This window comes from Schistocerca americana, chromosome 4, assembly GCF_021461395.2.
Source record: "Schistocerca americana isolate TAMUIC-IGC-003095 chromosome 4, iqSchAmer2.1, whole genome shotgun sequence".
Taxonomy (NCBI): Eukaryota; Metazoa; Arthropoda; class Insecta; order Orthoptera; family Acrididae; genus Schistocerca; species Schistocerca americana.
This window is the reverse complement of record NC_060122.1, coordinates 288,646,415-288,667,960: the sequence shown is the minus strand read 5'-3', so window position 1 is coordinate 288,667,960 and position 21,546 is coordinate 288,646,415. Positions and strand designations below refer to the sequence as shown.

At 38.5% G+C, this 21,546-nt stretch overlaps 1 protein-coding gene across 1 annotated transcript in view; it reads left to right on the top strand.

Moving 5' to 3' along the window:
* The window catches only part of LOC124612407 (tetratricopeptide repeat protein 37), a 161,029-nt gene that overhangs the window by 86,753 nt on the left and 52,730 nt on the right, over window positions 1-21,546 (top strand). Inside the window, exon 12 of the mRNA XM_047140599.1 lies at window positions 14,994-15,188. Coding sequence (XP_046996555.1) covers window positions 14,994-15,188 — 195 coding nt within the window. The remainder of the gene's footprint in view (window positions 1-14,993; window positions 15,189-21,546) is intronic.

Here is a 21,546-nt window from a genome sequence, read left to right as displayed (position 1 = left end):
GAAGCATTCAAGGTAGCCAAATTCATCGTGGAAGACATTTTATTAAAACACAGTGCCCCAAGGTCATTAATTACGGATCGAGTGAAAGTTTTTCAATCAAATCTTGTGACAGAGATAAACCGTCGTTGCAACATTGCTCATCACATGACGACTGCCTACCATCCGCAAACTAGCAGGTTAACTGAATGCCTTGGTCGAGATGCTATCAGTGTTCGTCAATGTTGAGCAGAGCAACTGGGATGAGGTGCTACCTTTTGTGATGTTTGCCTACAACACCGCCAAACAAGACACCACAAGATTTACGCCATTTTTCCTGCTGCATGTGCGTGAGGCGACTACGATGATGGACACTGTGTTTCCATTACATCCTGATGACGTGGACGACGACTACATTGGCCAGGTGTTAACCAGAGCTGAGGAAGCTCGGCAGTTAGCTTGACTCTGCACGCTGCAGGCTCAAGAAAATTTACGCCGAAGGTGTGATGCAAGCCACCGCCCTGTTGTTTACCAGCCCGGAGACCTCATCTGGATCTTCACTCCTGTTTGGAAGGTTAGTCTCTTTGAGAAGCTCCTCAGGCACCACTTTGGACCTTATAAAGTTGTAAGACAGTTGTCTGATGTTACTTATGAAGTTGAAGTTTTCGACCCAAACACAAGACGACGAAAGATCAGAGATATGGTCCACGTCACTTGAATGAAGCCCCACAAGGATCCTGCAACCCAGGGTAAATTCGAAGCTCCAGCGACAGGCAACAAATGGAAAAGTGATGAAGATCGTAGAGGCAAAAGAAGTTCTAAGAACATCACCACCAGGGCGAGCATCAGTCATCGGGAGTAGGAGTATGCAGGATCGATGACTTGTTCCCAGACTAGGAGGACATAACACCGAGACGCTTTTCTCTTAAGGAGGGAGCAATGTTGCAGAAGAAGCTGAGTAGCACAGTCACTGTAGTGTAGTGGTTATGATACTAAACTGTTGCACGGAGGCTCATGAGTTCAAAACTCACCTGGACTGTACAATTTTAATTTCTATATTCAGTTCGAATACATTCTAGAAGTATCAACAAATGTCAAGCATCATTGTACTGCAATGTTCTGTAGCTGTGTATATACTGTATGTGTTCTCGTCGGAGGCAGTTCGCTCTGCACTCTTGTGTGTGCAAGTGCTGAATAAACCTTTGTTACATGAAGTTAGTGTTACACGATCTTCTACGTAACAATATAATTAACATAGAAGAAACACAGTATCGCCATGACTCAGGAAACAGGAAAAGCAAACAGCAGCTCCATTTCAAGGAGCCAAGTGGTGGTGAAATAGGTCAGCTAAGAAACTGAAATGATCACAACAGACCTGTAGGTGCCATTAAGAAAATAACAGTTAAGACCAATCGAAGCTGAAACTTGTTGGTTCCAAAGGGAGCCCAGAATTTTCAATACAACAAAATTGACTTCAACTTTTTCATTGATTTGTCATGCCCTGGAGTTGGCTGGCCAGGCTTCACACGAACACTGCACTCGGAGTCAGCCATGGATTCAAATCGGCACAAAAATATGCCCAGCAACAACTCGCCGGACTCTGTGCCCGAGAAGCTGGCCCAAGTGCCCACCTTATTCACTGGAGGACCTCTCACACTGTCCTCCTCGCTCCATTACCACTCCCCAACTCCACACCCCAAGACACCCCGTCCCCATCAACAACCTTGAACAAAGATCTTAGTGGCCTCAAACCAGGGGAAAATCACATGACAGATCAAGCTAGTGGTGCCAGGAATTTGAAAGGCAATGCCAGCAACCCTGCCATGACTCATATGTTATTCATCAAATGAAAAGGTACAAAAGAAAATAGAAAGTAGTTCTCAGAACAACAGATAGGATGTATCCAACACTGGAAAAAATTCTCAATTAGCATATTAAAGCTTTAAACAATGGCAATGTTTTGACTGACTCCAGAAATTGTTGCTCATCTGCTAAAGACGAAGCATTGTTGATGTAGCCATTCTTCCATGTCTCTCACTGATATGCTCAAGTTTTCTATCATAAGATGAACAGTGAATAGCTGAATAAAGAAATTCGGAGTACATATCCTTGTCAAATTTCACCATTTTAAAAACTTTAAATTGCGTGGTCCGTAAAATCAAAAGTTCTCTCTCTCTCTCTCTCTCTCTCTCTCTCTCTCTCTCTCACCACCAATGTTGTTGATATTTGCCTTTCACACTCATCCCAGTCTCTTCTTCATATATATCTATCTGACTTTTCACATGGAAGTTGAAACGTCTCAAAGTTTTGGAATTGGCCTGAAACTTTTTACTTTGTCATTCTTATTTTAGATGACATTTCTGAATATTTCCTAGTGAGTAGAGAGTTGTCCTAGTATTATTTGATGCTTTTATCACTTAACTTGTACAGATTCAGCTGAAGCAGATTTAAGCTGACATAAGTGGAACCTCAATTTTACATTTTCCGATTGTATGTTTTTCACGATTCTACACCATAATTTCGTAGCTCCCGTGAAAAGTCCATAAAATCAATGCTAAAAATTCCCTGATTTTACATTTCTTCCTAGTAAGGTTTACCTCAATTCTAAGTTCTTACTCGGCGTCTGTTTTCTTCCTATTGACATTTGATGTGACTGAATGAATTATAAGTGGCACAAAAGACAGATGGTCCCCACCATGGGTGGTTGCGGAGTTAAGGGAATATTTTAGGCTGTTGTGGAGATGTGAGAGAGGAAATGCTGACGTAATCCACGATTGGTGTTGCCAGCAAAACTTGGAACATTTACCTTCACTGCACAATTATTATACAACTAATGTTATGTTGCAGCAGTAATGGAAAAACAAGACAGTCAAGGCGAAGTGTTCTGAACTGAGTCAATATATGATGAAGGGGCTGAGATGTCATCTTTTCTTGTGGCACTTGTAACTTAGTCTCATGTTTTTGCATGTATTTCTATGTACTGTATTCAACAACAATATAAGTGTCAATAATAATTCAAACACTGAGTCTCAAAGAATCTGATTGGTCATAATTGAGGAAATGTTGCCCAATTCTAGCTAATGGACTCTTATTGGCTGGTGACTTGTTAAGTCGCCCAATAGCCAGCGCAGCCACCACACCACTCCACACTAATGCACATAAAATGAGCTTATCTACTGGCTGTGTGGAAAGGGGGAGTGGCCCTTCAGTGACGGGATTGGAGTTAGGGGTGAAAGCATTTTCTGATGTGGTGAAAGTATACTTTTCATGTAAATGATGTCCTTTGACTGAGATGTTACATGGAAATACACTGAAGCACCAAAGAAAGGTATAGGCATGCATATTCAAATACAGAGATTTGTGAGCAGGCAGAAAACGGCACTGCAGTCAGCGATGCCTATATAAGACAACAAGTGTTTTGTGCAGTTGTTAGATAGATTACTGCTGCTACAATGTCAGGTTATGAAGATTTAAGTGAGTTTGAACGTGGTTTTATACTTGGCGCACGAGCGATGGGCCACAGCGTCTCCAAGGTAGCGATGAATTGGGGATTTTCCCATATGACCATTTCTTGAGTCCTTTGTGAATATCAGGAATCCGGTTAAAACATCAAATCCCTGACATCACTGTAGCCAGAAAAAGATCCTGCAAGAATGGGACCAACGACAACTGAAGAGAGTCGTTCGACATGACAGAAGTGCAACCTTTCCATAAGTTGCTGCAGATTTCAATGTTCGGCCATCAGCAAGTGTCCACGTGCAAATCATTCAACAAAACATCATTGACATGGTCTTTTGGAGGCAAAGGCCCACTCGTGTGCTCTTGATGACTGCACGCTGCCTCGCCTGGACCTGTCAACACTGACATTGGACTGTTGATGAGTGCAAACATGTTGCCTGCTCAGATGAGCAGATGGACGTGTATGGGTATGGAGAAAACCTCATGAATCCATGGACCCTGCATATCATCAGAGAACTGTTCAAGCTAGTGGAGGCTCTGTAACGGTGTGGGGCATGTGCAGTTGGAGTGATATGGGACCCCTGAAACATCTAGATACGACTCTGACAGGTGAGACGTACATAAGCATCCTGTCTGATCATCTGCATCCATTCATGTCCATTTTGTATTCCAACAGACTTGGGCAATTCCTGCAGGCTGATGTGACACCCCATATATCCAGAATTACTACAGAGTGGCTCCAGGAACACTCTTCTGAATTTAAACACTTCCGCTGGCCACCAAAGTCCCAGAAATGAACATTATGGAGCATATCTGGGATGCCTTGCAACGTGCTGTTCAGAAGAGATATCCACACCCTCATACTCTTACAGATTTATGGACCGCCCTGCAGGATTCATGGTATCATTTCCTCCAGAACTACTTCAGACATTAGTCAAGTCCTGCCACGTAGTGTTGCCTACATGATATTAGGCAGGTGTACCAGTTTCTTTGGATCTTCAGTGTAGAAGACAGGTTTTGCGATAGCACATGTTAAAGACTTCCGTGTTTATATCTGACTTGATACAGTTGCAGCTACTACATACACAACTCACTTGTATTCTTTCCACCACATGCCGTAAATCATAAAAATTGGCAGCAGTGACAGAGGGCATTAAGTGAAACTGTAGCACCTGAGCCTTCTTTCAAATTTACCTTTTACACAATGTACAGAAATTCACCGAACTGACTTGTAATAAGCTTGTAACATCATTTGGGAAAGTAAACTCATTTTTTTCAAGTCTCTGTTTCTCTCATCAAGCCTAAAACAAAACTTTAACAGAGGTCAGCATATGAAGTGCGGCTCATAAGAAAAGTATTAAACAATAACAGCGATGGTGACAAAGTATGTCATTAAGCAGATATCTGCATTTATGCATACGGTTTAACCATTTATTTCTTGTAATGTTTTTTGGTTTAATTCAACATGTTCCTCAATTTTGCTTTATTCTGGATGAGGACAAAGGATGATCTCTCAAAAACCCATGTTTTGAACATATAATTTGTAGTCGTAACATGTTGGAAAACAGCTCAATTACCTTGTACCCAGATAAAAGTTTCAATTTTTTGATGAGTTTTTACTTGCTGTTACAAATGTGTGATTTTTTGAGAACTGGTGAAATTTATTACCACAAATTATTGTATAAACATTGTATTGTACATTTAATTTCCTTCACTTAGACAGATTTTATGCAAATTATTGGAGAGTATTGTGATATTTAATCATATAAGGCAATTACGTTTCTTTTTGCTCATTTTTTATATATATCTTTATATATTTTCATCATTTCTGCATTTTCCTCAATTTTGTGTTTTTTAAGTCTGGACCACATGAAAATGTAAAATAGGGGTTTCACAGTAGTAACAGTCTCTAAGTGTGTATGCGCACGCACACCTGCACGTGCGCACAGGCGCGCGCGCACACACCCCCGCATGCGCGCGCCACACCTGCACACACACACTCTTTACACTACTGTAGGTCTGCAAACTGAGGACCAACCAGCCAAAACCCATTCTTTCTACCGTACTACATTACAAGAAGCAACTACAGAGTGTTTTATAAAGTTATACCAGCTCTTCAGTGGCACACCTTATGAATCACTGGTCACAATGTGCAAACACGCTTGGGAGGGTGTTTATTTTTCACAGAGTACTTTAACACTACACAGAATGCAGATATTAGTTACTACTAATACTAGTACACATAAGGCATATGGACTCATTCTGTGTAAATCTCTGCACGATGTTCTACACAGCTAGAGGGGAAATTGATTCTTAAGGATGATGTATGGCAGTTGTATCATTCTTCCAGGAAATGCAACCTGTTATGCCATGAGTGGTGCTCACTTTTCAATTTAGACAGACTATACCTCCACAACATTTCCTGCCCAGTTCTCGTATGCAAGTAGGCAACATAACTTCATGAGCTCATATTTAATAGTGGAGTTATTTTTTGTGTATTTACTTAAATTGTAGTTGTTAAGTGAGCTTTTATGTAAAATATGTTCCTACATAACAAACAATGCCTGAGGAGCATTTAATTTGGAAATGTAATGTCAGTGACCTATGTAGTATTGGTGGGAAAGGGACTGGGTTGGTAAATGTGGCACATTCTTGCCGCCGGTCATTGACAGCATATTGAAAAGCAATTGAACCATATTGTAATCACTTCATGGTGAATTAATGAGTGACAAGAAAGTAACTGCACTTCTCTCACTATTATGTGTGTTACTGATGGAGCGCATAAATCTCTCCCATTTGCAAAGTGCTGACACTCTAAGGTGGGCTACAATGAGTGCAATGAGTGGATCCACTTACCATACATCGTCAGTATATCTTACAAATGGTTTTGAATATCATGCTGTGAAAAATTTTCCAGCCACTAGTAGTGGAGACAGTGAAATTCACATTGGCAAATACTTACCGTATTTACTCGAACCTAAGCTGCACTTTTTTCCGGTTTTTGTACTCCAAAAAACCGCCTGCGGCTTAGAATCGAGTGCAAAGCAAGCGGAAGTTCTGTAAAATGTTGGTGGGTGCCGCCACAACTAACTTCTGCCGTCGAATATATGTAGCGCTACATAGGCATGCTTTGTAGGCACAAAGATAAATACTGGCACCAAATCCTCTGCGTCAGTAAATAAATTTTAAAAAAAGGGTGGAAGACGAGCTTTTTTCTCTGCCCTGAGTTTCGACCACTGCATTTCCATACATTATCCAACGAAGTAAGTACAAATTCCGTACTGTTCATCTTCGAATGTAGCAGCATTTCAATGTACTATGAAAATCCGACTGGCAAGACTGTTTGGGATGTTTGTCAATACGGCCAACTCTACGTTCTGAATTTTTTCCTACCTGTGAGAAGAGATGGTTGCTAATAGAAACTTTTATGAATTGTGAATCACATGAGTATTCTCTTCACCATAAGAATAATACGAATATAAATATTTTGCCATGTATTGTTTCGTGTTTGCTGCTATCTCATTTAAATCCAGTCTGCCTAATAAACTACGAAACTAGAGTGAGACAACAGCAAACGCGGAAGAATATACATATCATGTCATGTTTATATTCGTATTATTCTTATGCCTAATAGTGATACAGTCAGAAATGAAGCACAGCAATTGACTAGATTTTTAAATCTAAGATGACTCTAATTTCTGTGCAGAATGTAATGTACTAAAGAGGCGCCTGCAAAGATTTTCGAATGGAGAAAAATTTTCGCAATACTCTCGTTCAGAACATCTTCTATCATACGCAGTCTATTATCTGGTTCTTGTTGGATCATTATCAAAGGAAGCAGCAGTGTAAGTAACAACAAATAGTAGTCTCTTGCCATTGTTTAGCTAATGAGACGATTCCTCTCTTTTTTCTTTTTTTTTAATTGTAAGCGGCGGTAGCACGCATAAAAGCAAGCCATGCCGCAAGTGACGACAGGCCGTAAACACGCACTATCAGAATGCGACAAACAGTGCATGACACAGTACAGTAACTAACTTTCAGCTTAGAGTGACGTAAACACATATAACAAAGAAAACGGCGCTTATCAGATGAAAGAAAAATAGGCAATCAGTTCAAAGCAGACAAAGCACGTGAAAAAGGAAGGATACCCGTATAAATACGGACGGAGTGCCTGACGCATAGCAATGGCTACCTGGTAAAGCTTAACTGCTAAGCTTACGACTCGAACCAAACTACTGTAGCTGTATCGTCATTCATTCAGCCTAAATTGTGTCTCATATTACAATGGACCAACTTTGTTTCGATTTAGAGATGCGGCCTAAAACTTTTCTCTCCCTTTGAATTTTGAGTCTCAAATTTCAGGTGCGGCTTAGAATCGGGAAAATTTTTTTCCCTAGATTTCGAGTCTCATTTTTCAAGTGCGGCTTAGATTCGAGTAAATACAGTATTGACAGTATGTTACACTTGTGCAGCCTTTAGAGTGTGCTAGATAGTGACAGCTCCAGCTGTCACTATTGTTTAGACAATAGATCACTTAACAACTGAAAATAACTATTAACTTAATAAATTGAAAATATCTTCACTATTTAAATATGAGATCAGTGACTTTATTTTGTCTACTCACATAAGAGAATTGGACAGGAAATGTAGAGGAGATAGTCTGTATGTAGACTGAAAATTGAGCAGCACTTGTGATAGGGTTGATGCCTTTCTCTGAAGAACACTACATTTGCTGTATAGAATGACCAAGAATCAGCTTCCCCTTCAGCAGTGTAGAGAAATTTGCAAAGATTTTAGTAGGTGATCGTCATATGTGTTACTCGTGTGTATGTATTGTATGTAGTGTTAATACACTTCGTGGAAAATAAACACCACCAGCATGTTTGTGCACTGTGTCACCAGTGATTCATAAGATGCACTGCAAAGAGGTCAGTATAACTTTGTGAAATACAGCATGTTGCAGGGCATCCCAGATATGCTCCATAATGTTTATGTCTGGGGGGGTTTGGTGACCAGCAGAAGTGTTTAAACTCTGAAGAAAGTTCCTGGAGTCACTCTGTAGCAATTCTGTTCTGGATGTGTGGGGTGTTGCATTGTCCTCCTGGAATTTCCCAACTCCATTGGAATGCACAATGGACATGGATGGATGCATGTTACCAGACATATTAATGGAAATAAGCCTCCTGACTCCACATGTAACAAGACAAAAGAATCGTATAGAAGGTGTAACATAAACGATGTGCAGAACAACTGATGTGAATGGAACGGTACAAACTAAAACAACATAGTCAGGGTGAGTCAGTGCTGCTCCATGCATGGATAGGCAGGCCTAGTCAGTAGATGACATGACGGAGACTGTCCTATGTGCATGCTTCTGGCCTGTAGTGGAGGGCCTGCGCTGATACAGTCGGCAATTGATTTAAGTACACATGTGCAGCGACTCTACACTTGGCATGCTCACATTCACATTCACACGCACTAGTACTAGAATACAGCACAGTGCAAGGCATTCACTTGCATAAACACATTCTGGTTTCGGTGCTATGTTCTAATGCATGATTTTTGTATTTCTCAATGTGCACTTTATTATTGTAATACTTTTATTTTTTCCATAAGCCTTTTTAATTTTGTGTATTCTTTCGTATTTGGCAGATTTTTGTCGCCCATTGAACTACCTCTCACACACACTCGAACTTTTTTCAACCTTTTCTATTTTACCAATGTCTGTCCATAAAAACTTTGGTGCATTTATGTTAGTGATAAAATTGGTTTTATCTGCAGAGATTTGTAAACCTTCTTTATTGGCTATCACTTTCAGGAGACCAGTTTATTTCTGCACTTCTTGGTTTTGAAGATGCTACACAAGTCATGGGCACATTCCAGGTTGCTTACTTCAATGTACCTTTCTTTCTTCATGGTTTTATTGGTGATATTTGATACACTTTTAATTTCTCTACTTCACATCTCTCAATATTTTTAATACACAGCTGATGAGGAGATAAGCCGTCACCTCATCTTACACCAGTAAGGGCTTAGAAATTTTGCCTATGACCTTTATTTTTGTGAACTGTGTCTGGAAGCATTTCACAGACTAGATCTGCCAATTTAATTTTAGCACCACATGCTTGGATTACTTTGTCTACAGTTCTATTATCGATAGTGAAATGTCTTCTTAAAATCCACAAGTGTTGCAAGTATGTCTGTGAGGTCAATGGTCTGTGACTGATTATAGATTTTAAATTGATTATCTGTTGTGAGCAGGATTTGCCTTTTCTGAAGACCCTCTGATATTTATCTAATTGTTACCAAGAGTTTTTACTGTTTTGTACAGTGGAATTTTTGAAAATAATGTATATTCAATGGGGAAGAGAGATATTCCTCTATACTTAATGAAGTCTTTATTGCCTTTCTTATGACAGATGTATTAGTGTGCCTTCCCAGAGAAATCTTTTCTGTTTTCCACATTTTTTTTTTCAAAAACTGTTTGCAGATGTTTTATAATCTTTGTTTGTGACCATTTCAGAAGTTCAGCTGATATGGAATCTTCCTCATTGACATTATTATTTTTTTCAGAGATTTAATTGTTTATCTGAGTTCTTCAGTGGCTTGTGGTGTATATTGTTCTTGATTCTCACAAATGATTGAGAAATCTAATTTATGACGAAGTTCTGGGATGTTTAACAATTTATCAGAATATTTTGCAAGTATTTCATGATTTTCATTGTTATGTAAGCCATCGCTACCTCTTTCAGTCTTGAAGAAAATGCTTATCAGCCTTTTTATTTATTCTTGAAGGTCTGATATAAATATCGGAATTATTATTTTTGAAGTTTTCTTGTGTTTCAGTATTGTTGTTTCTCAAATTATGTTTGGATTACCCATATTATCCTAGATGTCTCTTTTCTTTGTTGTTTAAATTGCTCATAGCATTCAGTGTTCAAAAACTTTTCCATTCTCTCCATTTTTCTGATTTTGCAGTTAGTGATTTTTCACATCTTTAATTCCGCCATTATTTTTTTGTTTCTGGCAAACCCAAGTGTCCTTGGTGAATTTTTTTATATTCATTCTGCTGTGGTCTAAGGCATATTGCTGTGTCTAAAGTTCATCTTTGAATATTGGAGACATCATCAGAGCCTATGAAGATCCAGAGATCAGTTTGAAACTTAAATTCAAAAAGCCAAGCTTTTTATATATAGCTACACAATGGTGAGGTTGTGATATTATCAGACCACTGCCTAAGTTCGTGGAGTCGCACTAATGTGTGTTATGGAGCTTGTAGTGTGGAAGAGATAGTGCTGTTTACTTCACATAGCACTAAGGCTAATTATTTTCAATCCTTCTTTCCATTAAAGTTTCATTGTGCTTTTGAGTTCCTGTGGCCTCTTTTGCATAGTAATGATTGGATTTTTGATAAAACCATATTATCAAAGAAATGAATTTGAAGGTTCCCTGATCTCAGTGCATGATCTGATCCTTGTTTCGCAGGCACAGTTGCTGTTGTGTTCCTTAAGCGACGTGTTGATGCTTCTTTTTGTAGTTACTATGTATATTTGACCTATTATGCAAGGGAGTTTATACAGGGTGTTTACAAATGAATATCGGGGTTTTAACGCTTTATAATATTTATTATAGTAAACTTAGTTATAAATGACATGTCAAATGAAAGAGCAACTCAAACAGTTTTACCAAGAACCTTATAAATGTTCAATGTGAGCACCATTTGTCACATGGCACACATCAAGTCTATAGCAGAGTTCTTCCCAAATGTTGATAAGTGTGTCTTCAGTGATTGTAGCAGCAGCTGCTTCAATCCAGCTTCTTAATTCAGGAAGGTCTTCTGGTAGTGGAGGCACGTACACACGATCCTTGATGAAGCCCCAAAGGATAAAATTGCATGGCGTTAGGTTGGGCGAACGTGGAGGCCATGCAAAGCATGCCCTGTTATTGGGCCCCTTGCAACCTATACAGTGCTTGGGTACAGTGAAATTCAACCAATCGCGTACTGTGCTATGCCAGTGAGGTGGTGCACCATCTTGCTGGAAAATGAAGTTCTCTGGCTCATCTTCTTCCAACTGAGGGAAGAGCCATTGCTCTAGTGTATGAAGGTAAGAAGTGCCAGTTACAGTAGATGTACCAAAAAAGAAAGACCCATAAACCTTTCGCCGGGATTTTGGCACAAAAAATAGTCACTTTAGAGGAATCTCATTGCATTTGTACCACCTCGTGAGGATTTTGTGAGCCACGGATGCACGCATTTGTGAGTGTTAATATGTCCACTAAGGTGAAAGGTTGATTCATCACTGAAGACAACATGATCCAGAAAATCTTCATCATGAAACGACATTTTGTTTGTGAAGTTGGCATGGAATCCATGGTCTATCAGCTTTAGAGCCTGTAATAACTGTAAATGGTAAGGACATAGTTGTATGCGTTTTCTTAAAACTTTCCAAACAGTCAACATGGGAACTTGTAATTCACGACAAGCCTTCTGGACTGATTTCTTTGGGCTACGAGTGAACGACTCACTCTCTAACTCAACAGTCTCTTCACTAACTCTTGGTCGTCCTGTACTGTTCTCTTTATGAAGGCAGCCGATATCTTCAAATTGATGGTACCATCTACAAATGTTATTATCACTTGGAGGATCACAACCGAATTTCAGCTGGAACGAAAGTTGCACAGTAACTACAGATTCGGTCTTTGCAAACTGCAAAACACGAAACGCTTTCTGTTCACAAGTCACCATCTTAGCTACTATTACTGTCCTGCAGATTGCAGTGGAAACATGCGCGCTGCGCATGGGCACTGGTGCCAAACACATCTGTTTGAGTTGCTCCTTCATGTGACATATCATTTATAAGTGTAAGTTTAATTTGATAAATATTATAATGCGTTAAAACCCCAATATTCATTTATGAACACCCTGTATACTCTTGCTGTGGCAAGTGGCTGGTGTGAATCCTTTGCAATGTTCAAATATTCACTCACATTTCTTGGTGATTTAAACACAGGGCCAATATTGTGTCGTCTTAGTATTATGCTGGTGTGATCTGTGACTTTTTTTTTTTTTTTTTTTTTTTTTTTTTTTTTTTTTTTTTTTTTTTTTAAATGTAGGCAAACCTACCTTTAGTGGATTCTCTTTCACTAGAACTCCAGATCTTTTAGGATTGTGTGCCATATTTATCTCTGTCAGAGTAGCCATTTCTTCTGAAAGTAGTTCTTAAATGATTGGGCTCTCCCTCAGAGTAAAGTGATTCACAAATTCTTTTATCCCTGTCCACCAGTTTTTTGATCACTCTTCTTTTAGTAAGCAGAAGAGCTCTGTCTTAGGTCCACTGTTTTTTTCTCACACGTGTAAATGACCTTCTGTGTAATAAACAACTAGTAGAAATATTTGTTTTTGCAGATGACACTAATATTGTAACCATTCCAAACATACATACAGCAACAGAACAAATGGTAAATAATGTTGTTAAAAGTACTGTTGAAGTGTTTTCCAGAAATTATTCTCCCTCTCAATTTCAAAAAGCACAACATACACTAAAACCTTGTTTTTATATTTCCACATTTTACATGTGCCCTCATTTTACATTGATTTTTGTCAGTCCCAGCAGAAGTCCTATTCTCTCAGTACAATGCTTTCTCACCATTAATGATTCCATGTTACAACATTTTAAGTTTTCTTTGATGTTATCATGACCTGTAACATTGATTTTCATACAGATTTCTGCAAGACGTGCATCATATTCCTGCTCAAATTCAACCTTGGAACAAAGCAGAAAACACAGATCAGATACAAAGTTTACACAATGAGCAAGATTTTTGTCGTTGGTGTGTTGGGTCGTGGCTGCCTGTATAATAGGTTCATAGTGCTTGGAAGAGACGGAAAGTATCATAAGTCACTGCCTTAATGATCATGATCTGACAATAGTGACTCAAGTAGCAACCTTCTTTGTACTCATTATGTTGTATTACAACAGCTTTAATTTAATTTCAGTCATTATTCAAATAAGCGCTGCTTTTGAAGATGGCCGTCTCTATAATGGGCTTTCACAAACCGTTGTTACTTCCATGTGAAATATACTAATCCATTCTAGGCATGCAGTCTTCAGGCATAAAAATCCCTCCTGAAGATGCTCCTTAACATGACAACAATTTCCGCCCTCATTCTCACCGAGGATGTCCCTGAATTGAGTGACCTCGTCTGCAACAAGATATAATCCTCATGCCTATTGTTGTGTGTTTACGAAGACTGCCAACTTTTGCTATTTTAACCAATATTGTGTTAAAAGTTTTATAATGATTATCAATTAAAAGTTTCTTGAATGTTATTGTAATGTGGTTTCATGAAAGACTTTCGCTTCAGTGTTTCAGATTTTTTTAAAACAGGCAAAATTAAATTGCTTTAGTGTCATAGTTTGAACAGTATAAAGAAAGTGGCAGTAATTTTTCCATTTTTCTGTGTTATATTTCCTATGCTTCCCTGTATTTTATATTTTCATACGTTTTACACCTTTTGGGGTCAGTCTGTTGAAAAGTGTAAACAGGGGGTTTTACTGTATTCAGTTCCACACTATCCCAGTGGTAAATATAACACATGGTGAAGAAATGACAACTTCGGTGCAAACTTCAAATGTTTTATATGTCCATGCGCGCACACACACGCGCGCGCGCGCACACACACGCACACACACGCACACACACGCACACACACACACACACACACACGCACACACACACACACACACACACACACACACACACACATATGTTTGAACTCTTAAACAGCTGAGATCAGCTACATTAGCACTACACCAATTGTTTCAAATATTGAGGAGAGAGAAATCAGTAAGTTTACATATTTTGAATATTTACATTCAACAATGTCGTATAGAAAAATTTTCTGGGATAACTCATCTTTAAGAAAATATGTCTTCATAGTTCAAAAACGTGCTGTAGCAATAATGTGTGGTGCTCTCTCGTAATCATCTAGTAGACATCTGTTTTGATCACTGCTTCACAGTATATTTTTGTGATGTTTGTTGTAAATAACCTATAACAGTTCCAAAGGAACAATGATTTATTACAATGCAAGAAGAAACAAATGACATTCATTATTTCATATTAAGGTTGTGTTTAATACAAAAAGAGGCTCACAATGCTTCCACGAAAAGTATTGTTCAGTTATCAGATTATATTAAAGTCTGACAAACAGCAAACTGAAAAATTTTCTCTTCAACAGTTACTTCTATTATATAGAAGAATGTCAATTTATGTAGTATGGTAAGAGTGGTAGATTGGAATTAATAGTTCACATCTATATTTTATTTATTTTTTAAGTTAATTATCGGCATGGTCGCTATATTTACATATGATTAATTGTACAACTGATCCATGGAATATAAAAAAAGAATTATTTGTTGCCTTAAGTGAATTTTGTGTTCTGTACTCTTTCTCTCTCTGTTGTTAGAATGAAAGATTTGAAGACAGTACTAATCACTTCACATTTACATCCACTAACATTATTTCTGTATTCTTTATCATGATTCTGTTCTCAGAGCTGTAGAAGAAAGAAGAAATTTGGCTTGTCTTTGGAAGCTGTTGGGAGATGTATTCAATCTAATACAAGGCTTTCCAGAAGAGCTTGCTACACTTCGGGTTCAGTCATGGCTTGCTCAGACAGAACCAACTGTTAATCTTGAGGAAGGAGTGAAATATTTAAGCAAAGAAGAAGTGTTACAGCTCGGAGCTCGGTAATTACTTTGAATTCTTAAGAATCTTTTGTTTGAACTTTTTGATGATGAAACATATTTTGTTGTCTTACACAGATAACCATACTTCATTAAACATAATTGATGATCTATCGTGATTACGTATTCTGCTTGAATTTTCTTGTCTGAAAAAGAATGCTGAAATTTTACATTGTTAGCCGATCATTAAAATAAAGCCTTTGCATATTCAACAGTTTTACCTGCAGTGTAATGTTTCAAAACCTCCTGATTGAGACTGTGTATCAGACTGGGACTCCGTCCCAGACCCTAGCTTTCTGCATTGCACTTGCTTAAAGCTTCAATCCCTCAGGTGATTTTTTTAACAGATCTGAAAAGATTTATTCTGGAAACAATTCCAATTTTGTACCATCCTTTATCTTCAGTGAGCTCAGCCGGTAATATATTCAGCTTAACTCCTGGAGTTTGCGAAGCAGCAGATAGCCAAGGGCAGATTAAAGCAGTAAGGAAACAGGCACATACCAAATGTGTGGCTAATGTAAATGTGTGGCTGCTTTTTGTGTTGGCATTTTTAGTGTCTGATAATATGTTAATAACAATTACCCTGTTTGCTGATACTGTTAACTAGTTTACACATTCATCTTGTTGGTCATCAATATTCTGCTGTCTGCCGCAGCTCTTTTAAAAGCTAATGATGAATTATTTTTAAAGTTCCCCTTAGTTCTGTTAAATGGCACTGTATTTGTTAATTATTCTTTTATGACAACTGTAATTGTCATCTAAATGTGCTACTTTAATGAACTCCATCTGCAAAACAGGTTGGAAAAAAATAGTAAGTATGCTACCACATTTTCATTTCCATCACTGAAAAGCTTTGTGGATTGAGTCTATCATCTATGTAGGTGACTGGATGATGATGTTTTGGTCATCAGCCCACAGACTGGTTTGATACAGCTCTCCACGCTGCTATATCCTGTGCAAAATTCTTCAATTCCGAGTAACTACTGCAACCTACATCCTTCTGAATCTGCTTAGTGTATTCATCCCTTGGTCGCCCTCTACAATTTTTACCCTCCACACTTTCCTCCAGTACTAAATTGGTGATCCCTTGATGCCTCAGAATGTGTCCTACCAACCAATCCCTTCTTCTAATCAAGTTGTGCCAGAAATTCTTCTTCTCCCCAATTCTGTTCCGTACTTCCTCATTAGTTACATGATCGACCCATCTAATCTTCAGCATTCTTCTGTAGCATCACATTTCGAAAGCTTCTATTCTCTTCTTGTCTAAACTATTTATCGTCCATGTTTGACTTCCTAATACCTAAATCTATACTCATTGTTAACAAATTTCTCTTCTTCAGAAACGCTTTCCTTGCTGTAGCCAGTCTACATTTTATATCCTCTACTTCGACCATGATCAGTTATTTTGCACCCCAAATAGCAAAACTCATTTACTACTTTAAGTGTCTCATTTCATAATCTAATTCCCTCAGCATCACCTGATTTAATTCGACTACATTACATTATCCTCATTTTGCTTTTGTTGATGTTCATCTTATATCCTCCTTTCAAGACACCATCCATTCCATTCAACTGCTCTTCCAAGCCCTCTGTCTCTGACAGAATTACAATGTCATCGGCAAACCTCAAAGTTTTTATTTCTTCACTGTGGATTTTAATTTCTACTCCAAATTTTTCTTTAGTTTCCTTTACTGCTTGCTCAATATACAGGTTGAATAACGTCGGGGATAGGCCGCAACCCTGTGTCACCCCCTTCCCAACCACTGCTTCCCTTTCATGCCCCTCGACTCATAACTGCCATCTGATTTCTGTACAAATTATAAATATACTTTTGTTCCCTGTATTTGACCCCTGCCACCTTCAGAATTTGAAAGAAAGTATTCCAGTCAACATTTTCAAAAGCTTTCTCAAAGTCTACAAATGCTAGAAATGTAAGTTTGCGTTTCCTTAATCTGTCTTCTAAGATAAGTTGTACAGTCAGTATTGCCTCACGTGTTCCAACATTTCTACGGAATCCAAACTGATCTTCCACAAGGTCAGCTTCTACCAGTTTTTCTGTTTGTCTGTAAAGAATTCGTGTTAGTATTTTGCAGCTGTGAGTAATTAAACTGATAGTTTGGTAATTTTCACACCTGTCAACACCTGCTTTCATAGAGATGGGAATTATTATAATCTTCTTGAGGTCTGAGGATATTTCACCTGTCTCATACATCTTGCTGCTGGATTTTTGTCATGGCTGGCTCTTGCAAGGCTGTCAGTAGTTCTAAAGGAATGTTGTCTGCTCCTGGGGCCTTGTTTTGACTTGGGTTTTTCAGTGCCCTGTCAAATTCTTCACGCAGTATCATGTCTCCCATTTCACTTTCATCTATGTCCTCTACCATTTCCATAATATTGCCCTCAAGTACATGGCCCTTGTATAAACCCTCTACTACTCCTTCCACCTTTCTACTTTTCCTTCTTTGCTTATAAATGGTTTTTCATCTGAGCTCTTGATATTCACACAGGTGGTTCCCTTTTGTCCAAAGGTCTCTTTAATTTCCCTGTAGGCAGCATCTATTTTAGCCTTAATGATATGTGCCTCTACATCCTTACATTTGTCCTCTAGCCATCCCTGCTTAGCCATTTTGCACTTTCTGTTGATCTTATTTTTGAGATGTTTGTATTCCTTTTTGCCTGCTTCATTTACTGCATTTTTATATTTTCTCCTTCCATCAATTAAATTCAGTATCTCTTCTGTTACCCACAGGATTTCTACTAGCCCTCATCTTTCTACCTACTTGATCCTCTGCTGCCTTCACTATTTCATCTGTCAAAGCTAGGCATTCTTCTTCTGTTGTATTTCTTTTCCTCGTTCTTGTCAATCGTTCCCTAATGCTCTCTCTGAAACTCCCTATAACATCCGGTTCTTTCAGTTTATCCAGGTCCCATCTCCTTAAATTGCCACCTTTTTGCAGTTTCATCAGTTTTAATCTACAGTTTACAACCAATAAATATGGGTCAGAGCCCACATTTGCCCTTGGATATATCTTAAAATTTAAAACCTGGTTCCTAAATTTCTGTCTTACCATTACATAATCTATCTGAAACCTTGCAGTGTCTCCAGGCCTCTTCCACATATACAACCTTCTTTCGTGATTCTTAAACCAAGTGTTAGCTATGATCAAGTTAAGCTCTGCGCAGAATTCTACCAGGCAGCTTCCTCTTTCATTCCTTACCTCCATTCTATACTCACCTTTTATTTTTCTTTCTCTTCCTTTTCCTACTATCGAATTCCAGTGTCCCATGACTACTAAATTTTCATCTGCCTTCACTACCTGAATAATTTCTTTTCATCGCATCATACATTTCTTCAATCTCTTCATCATCTGAGGAGCTATTTGGCATACAAATTTGCACTACTGCGGTAGGCATGAGCTTCGTGTCTATCTTGGCTACAATAATGCGTTCACTATGCTTTTCATAGTAGCTTACCCAAGCTCCTATTTTTTTTAAATGTATTGTTAAACCTACTCCTGCATTATCTCTATTTGATTTTGTATTTATAACCCTATAGTCACCTGACCACAAGTCTTGTTCCTCCTGCCACCGAACTTCACTAATTCCCACTATATCTAACTTGAACCTATCCATTTCCCTTTTTAAATTTTCTAACCTACCTGCCCGATTAAGGGATCTGCCATTCCGCACTCCGATCCACAGAATGCCAGTTTTCTTTCTCCTGATATTGATGTCCTCCTGAGTAATCTGTGCCTGGAGATCTGAATGGGGGACTTTTTTTACCTCCAGAATATTTTATCCAAGAGGACACCATCATCATTTAGCCATAAAGTAGAGCTGCATGCCCTCGGGGAAAAATTGCAGCTGTAGTTTCCCCTTGCTTTCAGCCGTTTGCAGTACCAGCACAGCTAGACCATTTTGGTTAATGTTACAAGGCCAGATCAGTCAATCATCCAGACTGTTGCCCCTGCAGCTACTGAAAAGGCTGCTGCCCCTCTTCAGGAACCACACATTTGTCTGGCCTCTCAACAGATACCCCTCTGTTGTGGTTTCACCTATGGTACAGCTATCTGTATCACTGTGGCACACAAACCTCCCAACCAATGGCAAGGTCCGTGGTTCATGAATGGGAAGGGGGGGGGGGGGGTGGTAACTGGATACTGTACTGTTATTATTGGGAGGAGGGTGGTAAATGCTCACTACATTCATAGCATTTCCTAAGCCACATGCATTGTTCCTCCCATTTACCATTAAACATCAAAAGAGGAATTCTTTTCTGTACCTCAAGCTCACAACAGAAGAATAAAAATACTCGACAAAGTGTCTACCAGCACTAAAAAAGCAATGGAAAAGTCATTTTACCATACATTATTTTGCTGTGTTGTGGTGATTAGTGTATTGCACACTTCGAAAGTGCAGCAGGCAACCCCTTAAGTTTGTCTTTGCAAGCCACCATTAGATTAGATTACATTCAGTTTTCGTTCCTTAGACCCAAAAATGAGATGACTTTCGAGGGTGTGGAATAACTTGGGGCCCCAAGCTGAGAGGAGTGCCAGAGTTGCTCAAACCGTAAGTTTTCTATACAGGACATATCACTGTATTACAATTAGTACCAACCACTTGGGGTGCCATGGATGTCCAAGTGCAAGATTTGTATACCGTGTGTATCACAATTAGTAGTGGAAATTGACATGTGGTTGTGTGTGAGGGAAAAGAGGGGAGTGGATGACAAATGATAAGATGCTTATGTGCAGAAATGTTCTCAAACAAGCCCTGCGTCTCCCTTTCAAGAGATATCACTGAACATAGAGAGAATTCACAATAATGACTCCTAAATGTCTCAGAATGGGGCACAATCTTTTGCCTGAAAATTACCTCCTTTAGAGAGGTGCCCATCTCTCTTCAGTCTGTTTTACACGCAGTTTCTGTCACTCTTCATGCATCCCCAATGATCACCATTTGTTTTGTATCTCACAAATTGTTTCACTGCTTGATCTGCCACCATATTGGCTTGAGTTTCAACATTCTCAGATACCAAAGTGAATTCTAGTTTCTTACTCCAGTCTTAAAGGAAGAGGAATATTGTGCCCTGGGCACATTTTCCTGCTGGGTGTAACTGTCACTGGACAGACTGAAGTGTACCCAGAAATTTCGAGTTCTTGAGAAGTTTCAATGCACAATGAAAATAATGTGAAACTCTATAACGAAGAAAATGAATTCCAGTGTGGATGAAGTCATAAGATTATCTCTGAGAAAAGAAAATTGTAGTCAACTAATTTGTCAGAAAAGGGCTCCATAAGTAGACAATTTTAAAAAATAATAATTCATGAATGAATTATTGACCGATAAGGGGATAATTCGTCTGTGAATACAAATAATTATTTGTTGTTAATTAGTTGTCACTTAGCTAATAAATAACATACACTACAACTGCACTATTATTATTATTATTATTATTATTCTTTCCTTTCTTAGACGTTATGTCTGGTTAAAAATGGAAAGTGACGCGGACCTTGATCAAGTGTTACTTCCTTTTAACTGTACAGTATATGTTACATTGCATTTAGGACCTTTCGTGTAATTGAACATGTATCAGTAATTACAGATTTCTGTAGTTGTATATATACGTTTGGATGTAGCTGTATTGTGTTGATGTACTGGTGGATATTGTGTGGTATAACTCCTGTAGTTGATAGTATAATTGGTATAATGCCAACTTTATCCTGATGCCACATGTCCTTGACTTCCTCAGCCAGTTGGATGTATTTTTCAATTTTTTCTCCTGTTATCTTCTGTATATTTGTTGTATTGAGTATGTATATTTTGATTAGTTGTGTTAATTTCTTCTTTTTATTGGTGAGTATGATGTCAGATTTGTTATGTGGTGTTGTTTTCTCTGTTATAATGGTTCTGTTCCAGTATAATTTGTATTCATCATTCTCCAGTACATTTTGTGGTGCAATTTATTAGTTTATGTTGTAAGGCAAGCTGTTGATGTATTATTTTTGCTACATTGTCATGTCTTCTGGGGTATTCTGTATTTGCTAGTATTGTACATCCGCTTGTGATGTGATCTACTATTTTTATTTGTTGTTTGCAAAGTCTGCATTTATCTGTTGTGGTATTGGGATCTTTAATAATATGCTTGCTGTAATATCTGGTGTTTATTGTTTGATCCTGTATTGCAATCATGAATCCTTCCGTCTCACTGTACGAGGTGCATTCAAGTTCTAAGGCCTCCGATTTTTTTTCTAATTAACTACTCACCCGAAAACGATGAAACTGGCGTTACTTTTCGACGCAATCGCCCTGCAGACGCACACATTTTTCACAACACTGACGCCATGATTCCATGGCAGCGGCG